Source organism: Lagenorhynchus albirostris, chromosome 4, assembly GCF_949774975.1.
Source record: "Lagenorhynchus albirostris chromosome 4, mLagAlb1.1, whole genome shotgun sequence".
Classification (NCBI taxonomy): domain Eukaryota; kingdom Metazoa; phylum Chordata; class Mammalia; order Artiodactyla; family Delphinidae; genus Lagenorhynchus; species Lagenorhynchus albirostris.
In genome coordinates this window covers 95794070-95808442 of record NC_083098.1, presented here as the reverse complement: position 1 = coordinate 95808442, position 14373 = coordinate 95794070, and the positions used below count along the sequence as shown (strand labels likewise).

At 44.6% G+C, this 14373-nt stretch overlaps 1 protein-coding gene across 1 annotated transcript; it reads right to left on the bottom strand.

Moving 5' to 3' along the window:
- Window positions 1-4932: 4932 nt before the first annotated feature.
- CCKAR (cholecystokinin A receptor) lies at window positions 4933-13174 on the bottom strand. The gene is made up of 5 exons (XM_060147329.1): window positions 13021-13174; window positions 12090-12341; window positions 8751-9012; window positions 6405-6532; window positions 4933-5465 (listed from the first exon to the last, which is right to left on the bottom strand). The coding sequence occupies exons 1-5, from the start codon at window positions 13127-13129 to the stop codon at window positions 4933-4935; spliced, it is 1284 nt and encodes a 427-aa protein (XP_060003312.1). The 5' UTR covers window positions 13130-13174.
- Between the last annotated feature and the right edge of the window lie 1199 nt (window positions 13175-14373).

The window sequence follows — 14373 nt, the reverse complement described above, 5'->3', positions numbered from 1 at the left end:
CCTTGGAGCAGCTTCTGGGAACAGGGAAGGCAAGTGGAAAGCATATTCCAGGGACAGGGGAGGGGAAGGGGAGCCTCCAGCTTGAGGGTCAACTGGCGGTAGCATCTTTTTGACGGCCTCCTTTAACCCCATATGTACCAGACATTTATTCATCCTTCCATGAGTGTGTATTGTTACCCGCTGTCACCAGTGACTTCACAATGCATAAAGCAGGCTTTAACGAATGCTGGTACTTCTTTCATCTAGGAAAAACTTGGTTTGGGAGTGGATTTTTCTGCCTACCTTTCAGTGGGAATGTGGCTCGTGTTCCAGGGAGCAGCCTCACACAAGCTGCTCTGGGCAGCTGTGACCCAGAAGGGGCTGAGAGCTTGCACATTCCTCTTTGCGACCCTTTCTTTCTCACCCTGGCCGCCTTCTCTCAGAGGTGCCCTCGAGATCAAGCCTTCCTCAGAGGTGGTTACGTGCTTAGTGTCAGGGAGCTTTTCTGATTGCGAAGACAACAGGAAGCCAACGAAACTAAGGGAGGGTATGGAATAATAAAAGCACATAGCACATTCCGACCCACTGAATCCCACAGTACCAAAAATGGAGCAACAACCCGTCATTTTGCAGGAAGGAATTGATACCCAGAGAGGGTGTGTGACCTGCCTGGAGCCACACAGCAAGTTAGGGACAGGGTTAAGTTTGGGACACAGACTTCCGGACTTGGGGTCCAATGTATATCCTCTTTACCGTCAGAGGACGTGTTTATGGTCAGAGAACTGGAAAGCAGTTTTTGCTGTACTTCATGTTCAGCGTGGAGGATTGGAACCAGAATGAGGCTGCCCAGTCAGCTTTACCTCTTGGCAAGCCCTACCTACTGCACACTCTGGGCAAGATGCCTCTGGTTAGGATGGTGCTGTCCCCAGAGCAGCCCGGAAAGGCCCGGCATTGAGGACGGACTCCATTCAAATGTGTTCATCCAGTCGCTTATTCATTCACCCCCAGACACTTACTGAGCACCTGTTATGTGTTATGTACAAGGGTGGCTGCTGGACAATTCATACTTGTCTGATCTCTCTTCTTGAGCAAGAAGGAGGACCTGAAATTCTTCCCAGGCTGGGCTGCTCAGAGCCAGGGTGTAGTGTGGAATTGTGGGGCTGGGCCTCAGTTGTGGCCACAGGTTTAGGAAATGTGGAATCTATGTTCCACTTGAGGGTGACCAGAAAGCTGGAGGGGCCATAGAGATCCGAATCAAGGAAGCACATTGGCTGGAGCTGAGAGACGGCCACAGGGCTCAGAGGTAGGTTTGGGGGGGGGGGGGATGGCACAGGAAGATGCCTGCAGGAGAGCAAATAGATGGGAGGTAACAGCTAAGGGCGCCAAGTGGGCTTTGATAATACTTATCAGCCCTAACAAGTGAGTAGAGTACTTAAACATGGATTAGGAACACAGTGATGGTTATTTTTACTGTTCTCCTTAAAGAGAATGAGGGTGGAAAGGAGCAAAACCAAGGGATACTATAGACCAGTGCTTCCCAACCCCCTTCCCCCTTTTTTATTTTGCTAAAAAACACATTAACTTTAAATTTACCATCTTAACCATTTTTAAGCACACAGTTCAGTAGTTTTAAGTACATTTACATAGCTGGGCAAGAGACCCTAGAACTCTTTCATTTTGCAACACTGCAACTCTACACTGGCTAAACACTAAAGCCCCAGCCCTTGGTAATCACTTTTCTATGTTCTGTTTCTATGATTTTTGACTACTTTAGATATCTCGTATGAATAGAATCTTACAGTATTTGTCCTTTTTCCCAGCCCTTTAAAAAAATCTGTGTCCTGGCACTGTTCACAGGCGTGACAGCATCCCATTGGTAACATCTCCAATTACACACACACGCACACACACACACACACACACACACACGGGGGAGAGCAAAAGGGAGGGAGAGGTGGCAACAAATGCTCACACAGCCAAGTCTTGGGTAGGGATACGTGCAGAGTTGGAAAAAGCCCTCTAGAAATTCTGATACTCCCAAGAGTACGCCCCCTTGTTGAAACTCACTGTTGTGGACAGGAAAAGAGTTCTCCAAAGCATCGGAGGCAGAGCAGGAGTCAGTCACAACATTTATTGAGCACTCATGGTGTACAGAGTACTGGGCAAAGCACTGGAAGGAAATACAGTGGAGATTCAACAGCTGCTGTCGCTCGCCTCATGATTACATTTTAAGTGAATGGAGAAGATACACACACGAACATGTATAAACTAATATCTAGACACGTGCATTTCTTATTCACCACTGCAAGCTATCTTGAGAGTTTACCGAAGTAACTAAGGCATGAGAAGCCATGGGACACATGGGCTAAGTAAAAATCAAAGATACATTTCAGTGCTCAGGTTCAAACTTACCACTCTGGTGATGAGCGGAAGCTACCAGAAGACACTAGAAAATACCAGAAACTTGGTGAATCTATTTTCTTAACTCTATTGGTCATTTTATTTCAAATTTAAGAATTCAGTTTCCCATGAAATAAAGGCAATTGACTCAACAAAGTACTAGAATAGCTTTATGTTAAAAACATTTTTTTTCTTAAAGTAAAATCAGCCTATTGATAGTACCATTTCCAAAGGTCAGGCACCGATTCTGAAAGTTAATAACGTTTTTCTTCTTTTTAAAAAAAAGCTTCCATTATGTGAAAGACTTTCCAATAAATTTAGTGAACAGATGCATTTCATTGCTCTATATTATATTTGGGAAAACTTGTTTATATTCTTACATGCTTTTAAAGTAGGGTTGCCAGATAAAATATAAGATGTATTTTAGTGCATGGGACATACTCATACTAAAAAAAATTATTGTTTATTTGAAATTAAAATTTAACCAGACATCCTGTATTTTATTTGCTAAATCTGGCAACCCTATTTTTAGGTTAACATACCTTTGGAATTTCCAAAGGTTTCCAATAAGGTGTGGGGAGCAAAGAGGCTAATTTAGCTTCAGTTATATGCTAACATTGTCAGAGAGGAAGATTTATTCTTCTGGCAGGAAAATGGTAGGTTTTGTAGGATTTACTCAAATATTGGAGACATCTTCATTTCTTACACCTTTTATCATTACTATTTTAGCAGCGCACGTTTTAGTCAGTTGAATTTTTACCTTGAAATTTTTGACAGAGATGACTGGTTAGAATTATTAAAATAAGATTGTAGTCTGAGGAATAGAAAAACTAACATCTGGCTTGAAAAGTCCCCTATAACATATGTTCACATCCTCAATAATTTCTTCTCTGTTAACACTTTATACCCCCAACCCGCAAAAAAACAACAAATGTCAACACTCACATCTTGTTAAATTATACAACGTCCCTTCCCCTATTCATGATCACTTCCTGCCACTCTCTGCCCCTCCCCTTTCCGTATTGATTTTTTTTTTTTTATAATTGAAAACACTAGCCCTTGTGCACCACAAAGAGTGTCTGTCAGGCATGGATCAATGGGTGGTCATGGACCCAAGAAAACAGGAAAAAGAAAAGCTCACCTCTCAGATGCTTGGAGGCATGAAAACTATGAAAGAAAGTGGTGGGGAGGGAGGGAGGAGGGCTGGTAGACTGGACTGACACATTCTGTTCTAGAAATGCACTTCCTTGTATCTAAATGTACAGTTCATGTCTTATTTTAAGTTGAGATTCTACATTGGAGGAGAGAGATTTCAACACCAATTTTGCAAAGAAAAGAAGTTCATGAAACTCCAACCGTTGCAGAGGAATGTAGAATGATAACACTTTCTGAATTCCAACCTCTATCCACTATTCTTTTTTTAAACACCCTGAAGAGTATATATATATGTAAAGAATGTACTTCTCTGTTCATATTCCACATACACATAAAATTACTATGAACATTAACAAACGCATAGATTGTACTTAAAGGCATATACAGCCTTTGACTTTCAAAAGCTACTTGTTAATTGAGTCCAAGTATGCCAGTTTTTATTCTGGGCCTGACTCCACCTGTTTCCAGCTTGGCCAGGTGCACGTTAGGTTACAGCTTTCCTTTGTACCTTGAGGTCTTTCCAGAAAAGAGGACGAGTATGAGAAGTTCAGTTGAGGCAAAGAAGCCATGGGGTTTCATATCACCATATAAAGGTGGAGTTAAGCCATATATATCATTAAAGTAGAAAAATGTTTCTATGCCCCCTCTGGCATTTAACATTCCTTATGCTAAGACAGCATTCCATCCAGCTACTTGCCACATACTCTTTTCTTTTCAGAAATATAGGTTCCAAATTCCATCGTTTAGACAACTTTCCAGATGCTGTTCTGATGACGACATAAACTTATGTCTCTGAATGCCCCTGACCGACCTCAAGGGGCACAAGTCAGGCTGTTCTTTTACTACAGAAAACGGCTGGAAGAGGGTTTGCTTTGGGTTCCCATTCGTGGTCACGATGAGGTGGGTGGCTACAGAATGTACGTGGAAGAGTGATGGACTCCCCAGGGGCAAAGTAGCCCCCCAAATTTTGCATCAGCAGAAGCAGTAGTGCACAGAAGGGTGTCCCTGTGGGGAGTGAGAGCCCACTCCAAAGCCCCACTTCTAAAGCTCAGTAGGGTCCGCGTCCCGGTTTGAACACGTGCTTGGCAATTACATGTGCAGGAGGAGTCCTGTTGGACTCCTGTTACCGGCCTGCTGAGGTTTTTCGAATGGTGACTGGTATGGAAACTGCCTGCCTGGAGCTGCCTGGAAACCCAGTCCCGGCCCCGCCCTAGTAGTGTTCCCCTGGCACCCAGACGAAGGATGCCAAGCAGACAAGGAATAGTTCGCACTGGAGATGGCGCCTTCCTGCGCCTTCACTTCCCGCTTCCTCTTCCTCCTGCTTTCTTCTTTTTCTCCTTCTCTGCTGCCTCCCTCGGTCCCCGCTCCGTCCTTTGGTGCTGGCGGCCAGGGCACAGCTCACGGGGGCGGGGCAGAGGCGCTGGCGTGGCTGTACGAGCGCCTGGACAGAGAGGCCCGGGTGGTCCTGCTCTCCACCTCCTCCCCCGCCTCCCCTCTCGCTCCTGGGGGACCAGGGTTGGGGCAGCAGGGGAACGTGGCCATGAAGCCGAGGCGGAACCGCTGGTTCATGAAGCAGTAGATGATGGGGTTGACGCAGGAGGAGGTGTAGGAGAGCAAGAGGATGAAGGAGATGGGGGTCCCGGAGAGGCGGCGCTCTGCAGAGGCGGTGTCAAAGGCCCGCCAGGCGTTGGCGCTGAAGATGGGCATCCAGCAGAGGAAGAAGAGAACCACGATGACCATGAGCATGCGGATCACCCGCTTCTTGGCCATCAGGTTGGCCGCGGGGCTGCTGCTCCTGATGCGGCTGGGCCTGCCGCCGCCGCTGCTGGACAGCTGCTGCAGCTCCAGCTTCCCTGGGTGCTTGGACCTCTGCAGGTAACACCCATCGCTGGCCTCGTATCTGCCGCTGCTGCCGGGGCTCGGCTTCCTTTCTGGATGGGCAAGGGACAACACTTATTTTTCGGGATGGGTCATGCCAGACGGAAGGCGTGGAACCCCTGCCCCCTGCATCAAGGGGCTAAACCACACTTGAACTGTACTATTGGGCAGGTGACCTCGGGCCTGGTTGACATGGGTAGGTATTGTTTGCACTAGTCCTTTCCTTCAAATGAAAAGCAACTTAAAACTACTAAAATAATGTATAGTATCTGATGTACATAATTTATAATAGTAAAATAGTATTTTACATATGTAGATTATAGGGCTAAAGAACTGTTCAAGAATGAATAGGCACAGTCTTCTTCCAGCTCCTCAGGGGGAAGTTTCCTGCTTGCTTGGGAAAGCTCCAGACTGCTTTTACTGTGAGGACTCTGCATAACGAGCAAAAACCAAAGAAGACCTTGAAGCTGTATAAGTGGTAAAGAGCTGAGTAAAGGGGTGGAGTGAGAACGGTGTGTGTGTAGGGGGGGCGGCGAGTGATACCAACAAAGGTGTCGGGTAAGTTTCTCTGGCGAGTGGACTATAATGAAAGGGGGTCGGGAGGCTCTGTGACAGCTACAACAGGAGTGAAGGGGAGGAGAGAGGATGGCGCCTGGAATTACAATTTGCTTTGGTTGTGGAAGGCGGTCCATTTGTACGCAACAGCACAGAGAGCCTGGGACCCATGGGCCCTCGGCTTGTAATTGGGCGATGTGTGTATTATGTCACCTTATTCCACTCAGCACCCTTTTGAGAGGAATAATTTCTTCATTTTACAGATGAGGAAGTGAGACACTGGGTCTCACGACTGTGCCTTAGGACACAGAGTCTCCTAAGAAGACTTTTGAAAACCTCTAATATACCCTATACACACTCTGGGTATATCCATTTAAGTTACAGAAAATAAGCGTTTGTAATCTTTTGGCATGAACATACAGCTAAGAGATAGTTACCTCGAGCAGACTTCTTCTGGCTAGCATCAAATTTTATACCCTGGTAAAGTTCCAGAGAGATTAATCCATATGCCACCATCATCACAATTCCAGGAATAAGGAAGAGGATGAGTAACAGGAAGGTGTGCCTAATAAAATAAAAAGCAATCCAATAACCAGCATCTCTAGCATTTCAAACTCAGATGGGATGGAATAAGCAGGGCTCATCTCCATTTTAATGAGTCTGAGGAAACACATTAATTACTAGTATTTAATATCTTTGGAAATTCCCCATCTGGAGAGTCAGTCATTAGAAGTTGTTTACTTCTTTTCTTTCAGATAAAGTCTCTTATGAAGGACTAGTTAAATGGAAAAGTTTGGTGTAAGTCTGTGCCTGAAACAAGTCTCCATTTAAAACAAATGAGAGCTTAAAAAAAGAAAAAACAAACAAGCCAATGAGAGTAGGTGAACACCTCAATAAAACGGTTTCTGAAATAATGATAATAAGAGTTTACATTCATTGATGACTTATTCAATTTCAATATAGTATATATATATTACTATATCTAATTCCCATAATAACTTTTGAGGTAGGTACTATTAACATAATACCCATTTTACAAATGAGGAAACAGACTTAGAGACAATAAGCAATTTGTCCAAAATTACACAGCTCGTGGCAAAGGTGAGATCTGAAGCCGAGCAATACAATTCTAGAACTCATGCTCTTAAACATCACAATATACCATTCGTTGACTTTATAGCAACAGAATCGTCTAATGCATAGGTAGGAATGATGGAAAACCTCCTTGGTTTTGCAAAATAAGCATTCTGGCTGTTCTGACCCGCTGGTACAGTGGCAAGCTCGTTCTAGTGCCTGGTGGGCCAGAGCTATGCTTTCTCTAAATATGTTTGATTCCTGAAGAATTGCAGCCTCCTTCTTTATGAGTCTGGCCCCTAAATCACTTTTGCAGTCTGGCATGTGTAAGATTACGCGATTAGGCCATAAAATTGTCAGAGGCTCACGGTGGCTGAGCCATTTCTCATTTCAATTGGACATGTTTTGATAAGAGTTCTTTTCGAATCTTGGAAAAGTCCCTCATTTGCAACATAACTCTTCTTGTGTGTACGCGTTACTTGGTTGAAATGAAAAAAAGGAAGGCAAAGAAAGCAGAAATTGTCTCAGTTTTGAGCTATGTTTTTTTTAAATCCTTGTCTGAAGTTTCCAACATCTGTGTTATTTAGGGTTGGTTTCTATTGCCAGTTTTTTTCTTTGTACAGCTCATATTTTCCCATTTATTCCCATGTCTAATACTTTTTTTAAAAAATTAATTAATTTATTTTTGGCTGTGTTGGGTATTCTTTTCTGTGCGAGGGCTTTCTCTAGTTGCGGCAAGAGGGGGCCACTCTTCATCGCGGTGCGTGGGCCTCTCACTACGGGGGCCTCTCTTGTTGCGGAGCACAGGCTCCAGACGCGCAGGCTCAGTAGTCATGGCTCACGGGCCCGGTTGCTCCGCAGCATGTGGGATCTTCCCAGACCAGGGCTCGAACCCGTGTCCCCTGCATTGGCAGGCAGACTCTCAACCACTGCACCACCAGGGAAGCCCTTGAGCCATTTTTAAATGTCTAGCTCCCTGCTTCTAAAACATGCTGGGAACTGGTAAACATAATGTCCTGCATTTGTGTAGCCTTTTTAAAGATATTTAGTGACATTTTCATAAACATGCTCTCATTTGAATCTCACATCCATCTAATGAGGTAGATAAAAAAATCTTTATTCTTAAATCTTTGTGTAGATAAAGAACTTGAATGTCAGGGAGGTTATATGAACTTGTCCAATATCACCCACTAGTAAGCAAAGAAACAGGTACTAGAACCTTGCCTTTTTATTTCCAGTACAGTGTCCCGTGCAAATACCACAGCTGCAGCTCTAAGAAAAACCACGTGGGATTTGGAACTCATCCTCGGCTCTACCTCCAGTTCTTGGAAAATCAGAGCTCTTCCAGAAGCACACTGCGTAGTGGTTAAGACCAGATGCTCTCTTATCTCTTCTAGGTTTGGGAACTTGAGTGACTTGCTTAACCTCTCCATGTCTCAGTTTCCTCTGTAAAATGGGGACAATAATAGTACCCACCCTATAGGGTTCTGAGAGGATTAGTTGAATTTATATATATATATATAGCATTTAAAACACAGCACTCTAAGTGTTTGCTGTCACTGTTACTCTAGAAAGAGGTTAGAGTGAAACTTCTCGATAAGTCTCCAGGAGACTGATCCCCCCAGACACTGGACAATACATTCCAGTTTTTATTAAACCTGCAAAATTATATCGAGTTGTATTAAACAAATAAACCCATGCAGCCTTACCAGGACTGCTGCATGACATCATTTGGCAGTAGAAAGCGGCACATGTTCGCGGTCTGATTGTTATTTTTGGTAAAAGGCACCAAGTTGCTATAAATCGGGTACGGAGTCATGATGGTAAAGGAGAGGCACCAGGTAGCGGCAATCACCTTCAAAGCGTGGGATTTTGTCTGCCAGACGCGGGACTGTAAGGGTTTGCAAATTGCACCATATCTCTCCAGCGATATGGCTACCAGATTAAAGGTGGAGACACTCACAGAGGTGCCTGGAAAAGGAACAAAGAAGCTGGTTACGCAGGCTCTGAAATCCAAAGTTTATTTGCACAATGAGCTTAAGCATACCTGATCTGCGCAGGTTTGATAGATAGCAGAGGAAAACGCTCAGAGGGTAAGAATATTGTGTGTGTATATCTAAAAAAAAAATGACTTATTCCCAGCTTTGTTCCCAAAACGATTTGAGGCAGGTAAAGAAATGTGTTTGCACATACATCTTATTGCCAATTTTTAGATAAGTTTATTGAACTTTGATTACAACCAACTCCTTCCTAGGCTGAAGGTGCTCATTAATTAATAACCAAGTGGATGAAATATGTTCCTGTCCCACAGAAGAGGTTCTGAGTGACCTGAAGAATAGCTTTAGTTTTGAGCGTGATCTGCATAGTTAAGTTGACCTTTTAACCCAATATTCTCAAGGACCGTGACCCTGAAAATTCAGCGGGGTCTGAGCTGGGAGCAGTAAAACTCTTCCTGAAAATTTCTAGTACAGACTTTTTTTAAAGATTTTTTTGATGTGGATCATTTTTAAAGTCTTTATTGAATTTGTTACACTATTGCTTCTGTTTCATGTTTTGGTTTTTTGGCCACAAGGTATGTGGGATCTTAGCTCCCTGACCAGGGATCAAACCCACACCCCCTGCATTGGAAGGGGAAGTCTTAACCACTGGACCACCAGGGAAGTCCCCAAACTGTTTTTAAGAGTGAAACATTCTAAGTTTCCAAATGGAGTGTTGAAAAATTACCTAGTGAAAAAGGAAGAAGGGGAAACTCTCCATATTATAACTAACGTTTTTCTCTGGGTGGAAGGACTAGGGCCTTTTTTCTCATTCTCTTTGCTTTCTGTATTTTGTAAAAGGAACATGCATCATCAGTGAGAAAGACGTCAAAACACCTCATTCAAAAGGATATACTTACGTATAGTCAAAAAAGCTTAATTTTCCTTATTTTTTGTATTTTGTGTGTGTACATACTTATTATAATCTCATATCCCCTTAAAATTCCCTTTAATTCTTCATCCATAAATTCAACTGATTCTTCTCTTATCTCTTACCATGACGGAGGAGTTCTTAGCCTGGGGCCTTTTGTGAAACTATGTATAAAAATATTCTTTTTCTAGGGAGAATATCCAGAATATTCCTGAGAGACTTGAAGGAATCTACAACCCTGAAACCATTCTATAAGAACTTACGTCTGAGACAGGATTGGCTGTGTTTTATAGGACTTTAAGGAGTCCTGAATTAGAGGGTACAGCCCCAAAGTCCTCAGAGTCAAGTCTGTACAATGGGTCCACTGTACTTATAAACCCACCAGCAGGCAAGCACTCTTTTTTTTGGCTCTGTATTAGGAGCTTAATGAGTGTTAACTATTAGAAACAGTATCGAGGAGAACATAAAATTAAGGGAAGAATTGAAATCACTGGAATCAGAAATCCAACAAAACCATTATGGTATTGCAAACACTTTCAGAATTATCTTGCTTTTCATTTTCTAGAACAGTCTGTCCTAGAAATTTTCAGGAAGAGTTTTAAGGCTCCTAGCTCAGACCCCAGCTATTTTAAAACAGTTTTGGTTGAGGTGAAACTTACATCACATAAACTTAATCATTTTAAAGTGAACAGTTCTGTGGCATTTAGCACATTCACAATGTTGTGCCGCTACACGAGCACTCTTTTTAAATCTCCTTCCACAAACCCTGGTTAAGATTATCAAATATTATCGTAAGATATATACAGACAGGTCTTGAAAGCCTAAAGCACTACGAGATGTTGGTTATTATGATTGCGTCATTGTTTAACAATGATCCTTTTCATTTGTGAGTCGAGGACTGGACCCAGATTGACACTTTCTTGGCTATTTGTCCATGTCACGCAGATCAGTTATTCATCATCATTTTGTCACTGCTGGATCCTGCTTCCTCAATTGGGAGAAATAAAGGCTTTTAAAGCTTTCCGGTCATTGAAGGCTGCCCTAGCCCAACTCAGCTCTGCGTATTTGGCCCAGCTTAGGTCAGAACAAACAACAACTCCTTCCTCATTCCCCGCCTCTCCTCCTCCTCTCCCAGCTAATTCTCAGAATGGGCAAGGGACAAAGCATTTTGGCAGACAGAGGGGACAGAGAGACATGTTTTGTTTCCGCCTTAGAAGAGCCACAACAGTTGGCAAAGCGAGGTCATGTACTCACCACTGTTGTGGCTACCGATCTGGGTTCAAGTCAGCTCTGTAGCTTACCGCCTGTGTGTCCTTGGGCACATTATTAACCTCTCTGTGCCTCTGTTCCCTCCTCAGTGAAACAGGGAGGGATAACTCTATATTCTTTATAGGGTGGTTGGGAGATAAAATATGATCATGGAAGTAAAAACTGAAAGCAATTAGGAGAATATCTGGTGCTCAAAAAATGCATTCAAAAATATTAGCTCTTGTGACTTTTATTATCATCACCATCATTTTGATTGGCAAAGGCAGAGAGCTGCATATCTCAGCCACCCAGTGTCAGCTTAGTGACCCACAGGCTCTAGGAGCAAATTCAATTCCTCGTCTAGTGGCAGAGGTCTCTCTCTCTCTCTCCGTGCCTGAGATGGTCCCAGACCCTGGGAAAACAGTCTGGGAAGTGAATCCTGAGAAGGGAATCTAGACCTCTGATGAAACTCGTTTTCAAATAGTCCCTGTTCCCCAGGAAAGCCAGAGCAACGGCAGAAAGAGCCCTCTTCCAGCACCCTGGCTACCCCAAAAGCCATGCCTTGGGTTGGGTAGAGCTCAGAATACAATCAACGACCTCCAGGAAGGAACAGAATGGCTTGCATCTGTCTTACTTTCTAACAGAAACTAGCAAAACCAACCTCTTCTGTGGCTTCTTACCAACTTATTCCACTTTGAGAAACTGACCCTTAAAACTGGGGACTGACTTCTGGGGAGTTATGAGGACTGACCCCTCATAAAGCCAGCTCCTCTGTCCTTACACCTAGCCCCACACAGACAGATGTTTTGTTTTGGCTGTTAAGGGTTGGGGAAGGTCTGGGGCTGAGCAGGGTCTGGGGCGAGCTCCAGAAATAGGCACCAGCAGCAACTCACCCATGAAGTAGGTGGTGGTCTTGCAGACAGCGCTCCCAAAGATGAAATCCTTGAGCAGGTTGGGGATGAGGTTGAACGGCATGCAGAAGAGGCAGAGCATGAGGTCACTGACAGCCAGGGAGAGCAGGAAGATGTTGGTGACCGTTCTCATCCTCTTGTTCCGAATCAGCACCGTAATGACCAGCGTGTTTCCCAGCACACTGAGCAGGAATATCAAGGAGTACAAGAGAATCTGCACGGCTGGCTGCCACTCTGAGAGGAGGAACGCGGACGAGGGATGGAGGTTATGAGAGCAGAATGTTAAAACCTAGCACGCGCACCAAGCACTTATTTCCTGCCGATTTTTTTTTCCAGGGGCGGACATCATTGAACCCAGCTCTCCCTGTACTTAACAATATTTTGCAGAAACAAAGTGAGGAGAGCACAGAGTGATTCAGTTGCTTCTAAAAGGTTGGTCTGTTAAAGGATCACTCACTCAGGGAACCACTTTTTCTTAAGAACAAAGCCCCTCTAGTGAATAGTGATTGCTTTCTTTCCTAGCTGCTAAGCATTATTTCGCTATAATCACTTCTTCACACTGATTTCCCCCAAGAAAAGGCGACAGCTAGATTGTGACAGCACCTTTTCTGTGATGCTTGTAAGTTCAAGCTTTTACACTTGTCCTCTCTTCTGGCTCCACTTCAGGTCCTCCTCCCACTGCTTTTGTGCCCCCGAGTCCTGTACATTAATCCCAACTCTCCCCTGGGGAACAAGAAGAACTTTGGACTCAATTCTGCTCTTTGATCTCTTATCCAAACTTCTGAACAGATGACTTTACCCAGCCTTGTCTCACGAGGACTTTGTTATATTTTTGCAGTCAGCCTTGCCTTTGCTGATTTCTTCCCCCAACTTAATAGTTTTCTGAATTAAAGTATCAGCCTCTGACACCTACCTTTGGAGGCATGGGGCTGATCCAAGCAGAAAAGTGTCTCGTTTTCGATCCCCAGTTTGCAGGGAGGCGTCGTGTTGCTTCCATTCAAGAGAAGGCTGTCCACATCCATCCTTGCTTTGCTGCTTTTCACCAAGCGCTGGCGAGCTGATGAACGGCTCACTCTCAGCTCATTCCTCTAATGACCGACTGGAGAGTTTCCCAAATGGAACCTGCCGTGGAGGGGCAAGGGGGTTGGGGGAGTGATTGCCAGGTGTGGGCTTCTGAAGCCATTCTTAAAGGCGACTGGAGTTCCACACACTCAGGCCAGCTGGGCAAGCATGTGCACTCCTGTCTTGGAAAGAGCAGCTGGTGCAAGGCAAGCCTGCTCCACCTTCCAGGCCCATCCCATTCCTGGGCCAGCCATGGGGCCCTGAGCACAGACAGCCTGATTGTAACTTAACCCTTCCTGGAGTGTCGCTGCTTTTCCACACACATGCCCACAGGTGTGGGCACACACACACACATGGACACATTACCTCTCTTCTCTGTATAGGAACCTGTCACCGTCCCAGACATAGGCAGAATAAAGCCCAAACTGGCCGTGTGAGACAGAAACAATTAACACAGTAACAGATACCATAATGCAGAGCATCAGGACTAAAGGACACGGAGGGACTGCGTTTCTACCTCCTTATGTAAAAGCAGTTAGTGCCTTTTTAGCTTTGGACCCATGCCCAGCAGTGTGTGTGGATATAACTACCGGTTGTTAAGTTCTTACCAACCGCAGGGTTATTTCTCTGCCCTTGGAAACTGAAAGAAGGGGGGTACTTTGACTATAGGTACCTGGATTCTTATTACAGAAACACTTGAGTAAGATTTTCCATTCATTCATTTATTCACTCATCCATTCATTCAGCACATGTTCATTGAGAGTCAGCCGTTTGCCAGGTACTTTCTAAACACATAAGCAGATAATGAATAAGATTATTTCAGATGTGTAAAGCACCACAGAGGAGGTGAAGCAGGAAGGCGTGATGGAGAGGGATGGATGGGGGGTGCTAGTTTAGGCAGGGTGGTCAGGAAGGGCCTCCCACAGGAGGGGTCTCTGATCAGAAAGCTAGATGGCAAGGAGGAGGAAAGCTTGTGCCGATCTGCAGGAAGCTGCTTCTAGGCAGTGGGAGCGGTCTGCTTGGCAGAGGTCACAGCAGGAGCAAAGGCCCTGAGGTGGGAATGAACTTGACCTGTTGGAGTTCAGGTAGAAGTAGGAATGAGGTGGGAGGTTAAGATAGAGAGGGGGACCTGGCCGGGAGCTCTGGGTTTTCTGTGAGGCTTTGTGGTGCCGGAAAACTCCTCCAGCCCTATTGTACACGTGCT